We start from the raw sequence: 9,911 nt of genomic DNA on the forward strand, positions 1-9,911 counted from the left end.
ACATACCGTTACCTAGTGACATTACACTGTCCACATTAACAATTTGACCTACATGTACCGTTACCTAGTGACATTACACTGTCCATATTAACAAATGACACTCACAAGATTTATCATTAAAGTGAAACTCAAGAATAACAAATCTAACAATTGAAATTTACCATTAGAGACTTGAACTAGTTCTTCCTAAACTAATTATGTTAATGAATATCGGTTCATATAATATATTAATACTTTTACGTATACTTCTTGCCAACTACCCTTGTTAATGAACATAACACATAAGATCAAGTTCCTTATAATTCTACTAAACATTTTCCACATGTTTATATGAGAATCAAGTAAACCTCATACCAAAAGATAAATTTTTTACTCCGGCTATTAAAATTATGACAAATATCCTATTTTTTTAAAAATTTAGAAATATATTTATAAAAAAAATAATTAAATATGACACAGGTACATTTCAATAGCTGGAGGGGAAAGAACTTATTTTCTGAATAATTGGTAAGAAAAGTATCTTTTGTCACACACTTCACCTTAATGTATACACAAGAAATGAACAACATCAAAGGTAATGAAGGTTCTTAATGTTACTAGCTTGTTGCCTAACACTTGAGGGAAAGAAATCTAAAGGCCTCTTCATGCTTTCTTCTGTTTCTTTTTGGCTTGTGGTGGTGGAAATATAGCCCGGAACAGCCATGCAGCAAATATTGCTCCAATGAAGGGACAAATCCAGTAAACATAGAATTGGTCCCATGTGTTGTGCCAGTTGTTTAAGTATGCCCAACCAAAGGCCTGCAAAGGAAACATATTGTAGAGTAAGTTGTATGATAATCAGAAGAATTAAGTATCAAGAATCGAGAATCGAGAATTGAGAATCGAGAATCAAGAATCAAGAATGATCAGAAGAATCAAGAATGATCAGAAGAATCAAGAATCATCAGAAGAATCAAGAAATCTACAAATTAGATAGACATGTACAAAAACATCAAAGAAAGAAGCCAAAATACAATGAACATTAAATGGTTGATGCTAAATTAACTAAACCTTCATGCCAACCAATTTGCTTCTGCATTATTTATAATCCACACCAGAAACAACATGAAAGATGGCCAGCAAAGACATTTTTCATGTCATGTTAGAAAAAAAAGCAACCTAGTATATGAAGCTCCTACAGGGTCTGGGGAGAATAGATGAACACAGCCTTATTCTCGTGATCACTAAGTAATAACCTTACCGTTAAGCCAAGCTCACCCTGTTTTTATGTCATGTAAGAAGTCCCGAAAAACCTAGCTCAGATGACATTCCTAAAGAGAGACTGAAATATGGCATAGTTTGGAATGAAATCTAGATTTTAGTTTACAAGTCCTTGCAATTTCCATTTGGCCCTTGACAATATCAAAAACAGTCTTATTCTGCTAAATATTTTGCACAGCTTGATGACTACTTCATTTTTGATTGGTCAACAAGAAATGAGAAGATAATGGATAAATGAAATGCTTAAATCATCTAAATCAGAAATACTACATGATTGTGATGTGCAATGTTCAAAGAAACGGGATGACATGGCAAACTGTTTGAGCAAAATTATTCAAGGAGTAACCCAATCCAAAAAGAAATGACCACTGAAAAATTGAAACGATGTAAGAGTTAACAGTTCACGAATTTGACGTTACCCATCCCCCTTTTCTATCAAAACTGTTAAAATAAATGAATCACTTCCTGTAATTGACTAACATTCAGTGAACACATCACCAGCACATGTTCCGTGTAGGCAAAAGAAACAACTATAATGTTTTTCTCAGCATTGTGGCTAGTGACCAAGTTATAAGAAAGCAACATACTAAGACACACAATCCTATTCCTAGCCCTAACATGGTTACTGATTAAACAGCTCACTGTTAAGGTTTCAATTGGTAATGAGAGGAGTAGCCCCCTCCACAGAAGTCTGCCAGACCAGATAAAGAGTTACTTTTAACCCATGATTAAAGGACATCCTTTGGTCGAGAGAAGTTGGACTCTGCTTGTGATTTCATGTTAAGATTTCATCCCAAAACTAATTGGTAATGAGAATAGCCCAATACGTATCCAAAGCTTACCTAAGAAAATGACACCGGTAATATGGAACTTACTACCCATCACTCAGGACATAAAAAGGGGGATTGACCACTTCTAAACAGAAAGGCATTATAGTAAAACTTTAGCTACTCGAAATTACTAATTCTGCTTCTCTAATCCCTTTGTTAACAAAAAGAGGCATGTGCTCCACGTTCAGGCATTATATGAACTTATGAAGGAGTATGCAAGCTGTTATTGCTGGGCAACCAATTATAACAAAATCAATATAGGTTATAGTAACTCAGCAAGACACACCTCTCTTAATAAAAATTGAAAGTGGAAATAATTGTTATTTCCACTCTACCCAGGCAGGGAAGAAAAGGATGTTCATACTAGGAACTTCTCCTGTGATACAGCTAGAATAAGGAATGAGTAGTTATAACCGGTGTTTTAAGTTATGGTCACAGTTGTGGGTACTACTATTGAAGTCATTGTTGCGACCGGTGCGGTACGAACTTTTTTGTGACGAAAAAAATACTTTTGAATTCGATGTGATCCGATGTGACCTGATGCAGCCCAAATGCGGTCCGATGTCTTCGCGTTGCAGCTGAAATGTGGTCTGATGTCGTCGCGTTGCAGCCCAATGTAACCATATTATTATTATTTGGTGTCACACCACAATTACATTATGATACTGCAACTGCAATATTGCAGCCACAAAATGTGACACAGTTAGCAATTTAAAACAATTCACACAACACATGATTCATATATGAAAAGAAAAAATGATGCATGCAAAGAAAAAAGTAACACTCACATTGGCAGGGTTCATAGATGGCCCAGTATAAGCAGATCCAACCATAACCAAAGCCACGGTTGACATAGCCAGCAACCAAGTCTTCACTAGTTCACTACGAGGGCCCTTAAGGATAATGAAGAGAACAGCAAAAGTAATCACAAATGTCAATACTCCTTCAGCAACAGCTCCGGTATGTAAATCAACTTTCAAAGAAGGTCCTCCCATCATGTGCTTGTATTCCTTCGGAATCACTTCCATAATTGCAATAGCACCACCAGCAGCACCAAGAGCCTGTAAAAATGAACCTTAGATTAAATTCCAGAGGTTAAATAATTGCTTTTCTGGTATTGACCAGTTTTAACAGATACATAAGTGTGAGAGTAAAACTACCCAACAGCACTAGCCCAAGGGTTAGTATCAGTTTACCACATTTATGAACTCATCTAACAGATCAAATATTTTCCAGAACATCTTTTGCTACAAATTTTCTGTTATCTATTGATCTCATGTAATGGATTTATCAAAAGTCTTCTAATCAAGATACTTTGTGTGGAAGATTTAAATGACTTGTCATATTTTAATTGAAGTTGTGGTTACATTGAGTTTACCATACAGTAACATCAACTAGTCTTTATCCCACTAGGTGAGATTGACTAACATTAAGTTACACCAATTGCTGTCGATGCGGCAGCAATTGGGGTCACAATCCGTTGACAATACTCCCTAAACCATAATATTGTTTCCACAATTTTGGTTGCAGAGTCCAATTTAAAGTACACTGAGTCACAATCCACCATACCAGTCACCTGCTGGGTTTCTTAATTAACAATAAAAATGGTGGCCTAGTGCAAGAGGCTCCCATTTGGGAGGTAGATCTACGTCGACTTAACCCCTCAAGTGGAAAGGTTGTTTCTCAGATTTGAACCTGTGAACTTGTGGTCACCAAGCAACGACCTTAAAAAAAATATAACCTCAAAAGCAAAAAAGAGGCGAAAAAGCAAAAAAGAAAGTAGATTTAAGAGAATCAGAAAGTAACAGCAATAAAGCAAAAAAAAAAAAGGAACCTTTTGCACAAAAAAAGAACCGAAGTTTTCAAACCTGTGCAGGGAAACGAAGAGCCATTGAAAAGAGTGTATCAGAGCCAAGACCAACAGCATAGAAAGAAGCTGTTCCTGTGGGATTAAAGCTAGCACCACCCAATGCATTACCAATGATAGTGAACACAAAAACAAGCACAAAAACAAGGAAAGTGGTGATAAAGAATGAAGGGTAAGGAAAACCATTGTAAGAAACATGTTGAACATCAAAAGCTCTAGTTATAGCATTACTAGCTATGCCCAACACAGAAGAAGAAAAAACCCACATGAAAGTTAACACTAAATCTCCAATTGCTGCTTTTATAGCATTTGCCATCTTTGTTTTTGGATCTTTGAAACAGAAAAGTTGTAAAAAAAAAAGTGATTTTTTTTTGTTAATTTGGATTTATTTGATTTGATTTACCCTCTGATGATACCACAGATGATGGTGAAGTTATAATGGAAAGGTGAGACAGCAGAGGGCTAAGAAGAGAACATGGAGATTTGATGCTGTTGATAGAGAATGATGAAGATAATGTGAGTGATTCACCTAATCAGCTTAATTTGGAAGATATAGAAAATGGCCGACATAAATTCATAAATAATTATTGGTACATATCAATTATGTAGACTTGGGTAATCGGACTATTCGGATGGATTTGGGCTAGCTCACTTTAGTTTAGGCTAAAGTGTGTGGGACTAAAAAGTCTGGTTAAATTTTATGTTTCTTAAATTGTAGCTGAAACTCATCAAAGTGGATTGTGAGTTATGATAGTGGGTTAGTCTGGATAATTTTTTATTAAAAATCTTAAATGATTTAAGTTGCATTTTACAACCTACTTACACACAAAAATTATAATAAAAATAAACAATTATGACATTTTTGCTCCATCCTCCACTAAAATACTTTAAATGGTCCAGAGTTGCTAAATCATAAATAATATAATTGTCAAAATATTAAATCGTTACACTTTAGTTAAAATATTAAATTCATAGTAATGACAAAATATTAAAGAGTAGAAAACACATAAATTCAACAAAATCAACATTTCTTTTATTATTAGTTAGATTGAACAATTGATTCTAAACTTCGATGAGAAAATTTTATTTTTTTAATATCAATGATATCTTGTTCATCATCTTCTTCGTTATCATATTCTACAATGAAAAATTCACAATGCAAAACTAAAAAAATGAAGAAACATGTGAGTAATAATTGAAGTGAATTTTTTAATACAAATAGAAAATAAATAAAGTAATAACAACAAGGAATCGGGAAAGGTGAATCAGGAAAAAGAAATTCCTCTGAGCAATATGAGACAAGAAAAATACCCACCAAATTATGGATGAAGCCATTTGAGAGGATCATTATTCTACATTTCACATACTCTACTTTTTATACCTAGAACATTTTAATATTCAACAATGGCATGTTTGTGTTTGTTTATTAATTCATTCCCAAACTCCAACTAACAATTTTGGTGCACACCTAAAATAAATGAGTTAATATTATATGGGATTAGAATGTGTAGAACTGCAAGCATATTGATTATTGAAGAGGATTAGAGAGAAAGGAAGTCTAACAACCATACTAGATACTTCCCTATTCTTAGATGCAACTAACAATATCATAATCCTAAACTTAGAAAAGAGCATCAATAGTAATTCATAATTTGTATTTAAGGTGGACATCATATAATTAATATAATTATATTGACTATTTATTTTGGGTTACAAAACAAGTGATCTAATTTCTGACAACAAATATGATTTCTGAAACCAATAACATATATGAGTTTAATGAGTGAATACTGAAACATTTGGCCTATAGGGGATAGAGGGAACTCTATATGTGAACGCATAAGGAATGGTTATGGCCTACAAGACACCAAAAGGAATTCAAGATTTGGTTGAGGAAGGTCATCATACCAAAATCTCTCTCCAAAAGCACACGAAAAGAATAGATCTAAGAACATGAATTCATGTATGACTTTGTATCATTGTTTTATATTATGTGTGAGAATCATGAGATTTAAGATCCTAACATTAGTAGTTCACCAATATAAGGAATATCTAACAAGTGATACTAGAGCAAATGTTCTGAATTTTATGATTATCCATTAAAGGTGTTTTCCCCAATTTTTTTATGAATCCTAATTTTAAATTAGGGATTCTATGCTTCCACTATTCATTATGAAAATTGGGTATTTGTGAATAATGAAGGTAACTTTTATTTTCTTCCGCTTATTTGAATAATGGGTAATTTGTATTATGAATCATTGCAACATGTGCTGAAGTATATATTTAGATTTGTGCATGGATATTGCATTTACTTTTATGACTCGGTTAAATAATATGTATATTATATATGCACTAATGCCTTATTGTTGGACATTGACTTTTGTCATTTTGCAAATTTGAAATTTATTAAACTATATGTATAAGGTACATATGAGTTAAGACATGTTTTTCTTTTATACATATACAATCTAGAATTCATGGCCTTGTACATCTATACATATATAATTGTTTCTAACTTGAGGTTGTTGTGATGTGTAAAATTATTGATTAAAAGTTTATATATATATATATATATATATATATATATATAACTAGAAGGATACTCGTGCATTTGCACGGGTTGATGTGTTTTATTGGTGGTAGAAATTTAAAGAATTAAATTTCAAAGTTGTATAATAAAAGAGAGAAAATATTGTTATGTTGTAATATTGTGTAAATAATTAACATATTTTATGATAAATATCATGAAGTATAACCTTAGCTTTGTTAGTTTGTATTTAAACTCATAAAGTTGAAATAAATGACACATTGGAGTTTAGGAATAATAATAATAATGTAGTATATCAATCTTAAAGTAAAAGTAAAATACATGTTATAGGTTTTGGAAAAGTTTCTTATAAAAAACATTTATTGTTGACATTAGAGTTTTACTATCATTATCATGCATTAATATCTTCCATCTTTTTTTACTTTGTACACTTTAAATTGCCATATATAATTGCATTAAAACTATATTTTTACTTCACTTATACCTTGACTTAATGTCTCACAATATTGAATTGCCTGAAAACTATATTTGAAAAAAAGTAGAATCAAGGTTATAATTCTACATTCGAATGTTAATTTTATAAATATTTGTTTGTAAATAAATAGTATCTACTTCTGAACTTATATATGTTTAAAATTTATTCATTTATCAACAATTTTGAGCCACACCATGAATTACAAAAGGATGGTGGATATTTACTTAACTAAGGATAAAATAGTAATGTAAATAAGCCATAGAAATAGAGGATATTTAATTTTATTAACACAAGCAAGTTTTAAAAATTATTATGACTTTGTGATTCTTTGATTCTTGCATGTGTTAGGATAATAATCATGGATGCATCTATTCATCTATTATTGAAGTGGTTGATATATTTTGTTGCATGACCTTCCTAGTACAACTAATGACATCAATATTGCTTAATTTTTTAAAATTAAGTTAGAAAAATTAGAAACATTTATATAAATAAATAAAGCAACATTATTGATAACAATATATAAAAACACCTAAGATCCTTCACGTTGAAGCTGACTTTTTTTAAGTTTGTCTTAGTCTCAGAGAATATTAGTTCATCAACAACTCCGATAATATTTATTTGAGTTAATAAAAAAGTATTATCAATGTTGCATATAATTAAAGTAGTTTTTGAGTTAAAAGGTTTTGACTGAACTAAAATGAAAGAAGTATTTTGATCTAACCTACTAACAAATCAGTGCGAAAATTCCCAGCTAGTATGTCGTCAAATTTTTTGAAACAATATTCACATACTAAAATATCAGGAATGTCTTTCTCTTTAAGTGTTGTACCAATAATAAAATATCATTATGCACAATATTAAAATTGTCGATAACATAAGTCTTATGTTCTTTCAATTTATGACTCCACTAACATTAACTTGTATCTTACTACCTTACAATACATAAAACAATATAATATTATAAATGAAAATTATATGAATTAAATGCATTATTTGAAATCATATAAATTGCAACCTCACTGTCCACTAATATCATTTCAAGATACGCTAGTTTTGGTGGCATTTGAACATACCAAAAATCAAAATTCTAACAACAATCAAACATAGTTGCTTAGAGTCATTTAAATCTTTTATCATGTCAAATTTGTGTGATTTTGTCATTAACCGGTGGAAAAAAATTTATTAGCTTTGAACATTTAGAGATAGTAAAAAAATAATCATATAAATAACCATATAAATATTCCACAAATTTTCATCCGTTATATTAATTAAGGATAAAATCATCAATGTCTTTTAATCTTCTTAATCTAGTATCTTTAATATTTTATTTATGTTATATTTCAAGAATCAAATAACCACATGTCTCTCGTGCAATGACTGCAAGTAACAAACATGTTTTTATGATTACGCCCAAGCTTGACCTCATAATGATATTAAAAATTTCAGTTTAATATAAATTGTTATGATTGTTAAATTTCTTAATATGCTATCTTTAATATTATGTTTATGTTATATTTCATATTATTACTATTTTAGTATTGTAATCGTAACATTGAAATATTAGAATCAATCACTAAACCTTAAATAAAATATATCCATAATGAGTGTTGCCTAAAATTAAATAATAAAAATTAATTCAAACAAAATATAAATCAAATATGATGTATACAACTTTGTATATCTTATGATTGTTTTTAATAAAATAGAGGTAGAAGAATCAGTTACATGATCACTATAAAATTAAATCAAATACATACTGTTTTTCAGTAAGTTTAATAAAAATAAGACTATTATTATATTAATTTTAGATTGTGGCTCATTATGTTTTGTACTATTGGATTTACATACAAATTCTTGATTTTATAATTGATCTTATGTGTACCTGTATTAATTTGTAGTTTGAAATATACTAATTATGTTTCAAATTCTTGAGTATTAATTTTAATACAATTTTTATCTTATTTTATTATACTAAAGGAGTTGATGAGCTATTAGGATGGGATAATGTTTCTAAGCTCTTTGAAAAAACACATTAGGATATAATTTGACGTATTTTTTTGCAGTAATATTAATTAAATTAATTAAAGATTCTCATAATTGATTTGTTATTTTTATATATTCCTAATAAAAAATATTTATCTTTTCCGGTGAATATTGTTGAAAGATTATTATCGAGGAGGCTCTCCCCTCTCAACAAATCATCCCTGGCAGTGGCGCCAATTTGTTGAAAGCGGAATTCCTCTTCTTTGATGTGTTTCCTTTTTATTTGATTAAGTAAGTGAACTTGGTTTTATTCTTTGTTCGCCATCTCGACTTTGTTGAAAATAAATTCCGACTCGGTATAATGGTTTCAAGAATATTCTAGTTACAACTTACTTTTAATAATCATGTGAATAAGTTATTCCTTCTTTGCTCCATCTCGGCTTTGTTAGAATAAATTCTAACGCCGATACAATGGTATCGAAGCAATCCCCTATTACATAATTATTAAGTACCTTTGAATACCATCTCGGTTTTGTGGAATAAATTCCAACACCGGTTTAATGATATTCTAATATTCAAAAGTGGTGAATAGTTAGTTTTTAGAAACAAATAAATAAATAAAGTATAAAAGAATAATAAAGTTAAGTGACATTTATTTATTTACTCCCTTTCGGGTTCCTTTTATTAACAAATCAAATTTCTTCCTTAAGGAAGGTTGGTATTAAAGAATAAATAAATTGCGGAATATAAATAACAATAAATAAAAGTTAGTTAGTTAACTTCATCACTTTTGTATATTAAAAGGTGTTTCAAGAAATAAATTTATTGATAACACTTTACTATTTTACAATTTACACCTCTTTCAAGATTCAATTGTAGTATATAGGGTTATGTCGAACCACAAGAAATTGCCTAATAGAATGAATCATATGAATATGTCAATGC

The 9,911-nt window shown here is 30.2% G+C and overlaps 1 protein-coding gene across 1 annotated transcript; it reads right to left on the minus strand.

Moving 5' to 3' along the window:
- LOC109343926 (aquaporin SIP1-2-like) lies at positions 473-4,426 on the minus strand. The gene is made up of 3 exons (XM_019582456.1): positions 3,959-4,426; positions 2,879-3,151; positions 473-798 (listed from the first exon to the last, which is right to left on the minus strand). Exons 1-3 carry the CDS (start codon positions 4,271-4,273, stop codon positions 643-645), a joined length of 744 nt encoding a protein of 247 aa, XP_019438001.1. The 5' UTR covers positions 4,274-4,426; the 3' UTR covers positions 473-642.

The sequence above is a fragment of the Lupinus angustifolius genome, chromosome LG01, assembly GCF_001865875.1.
Source record: "Lupinus angustifolius cultivar Tanjil chromosome LG01, LupAngTanjil_v1.0, whole genome shotgun sequence".
Lineage (NCBI taxonomy): Eukaryota > Viridiplantae > Streptophyta > Magnoliopsida > Fabales > Fabaceae > Lupinus > Lupinus angustifolius.

Excerpts from the sequence above, each read along its gene's own strand:
- LOC109343926 (XM_019582456.1), bottom strand. The coding sequence starts at position 4,273 with ATGGCAAATGCTATAAAAGCAGCAATTGGAGATTTAGTGTTAACTTTC. Across the intron at positions 3,152-3,958 it reads CTCTTCGTTTCCCTGCACAG|GCTCTTGGTGCTGCTGGTGG; the intron begins GTTTGAAAACTT and ends TCATTTTTACAG. Across the intron at positions 799-2,878 it reads CATCTATGAACCCTGCCAAT|GCCTTTGGTTGGGCATACTT; the intron begins GTGAGTGTTACT and ends TTTCCTTTGCAG.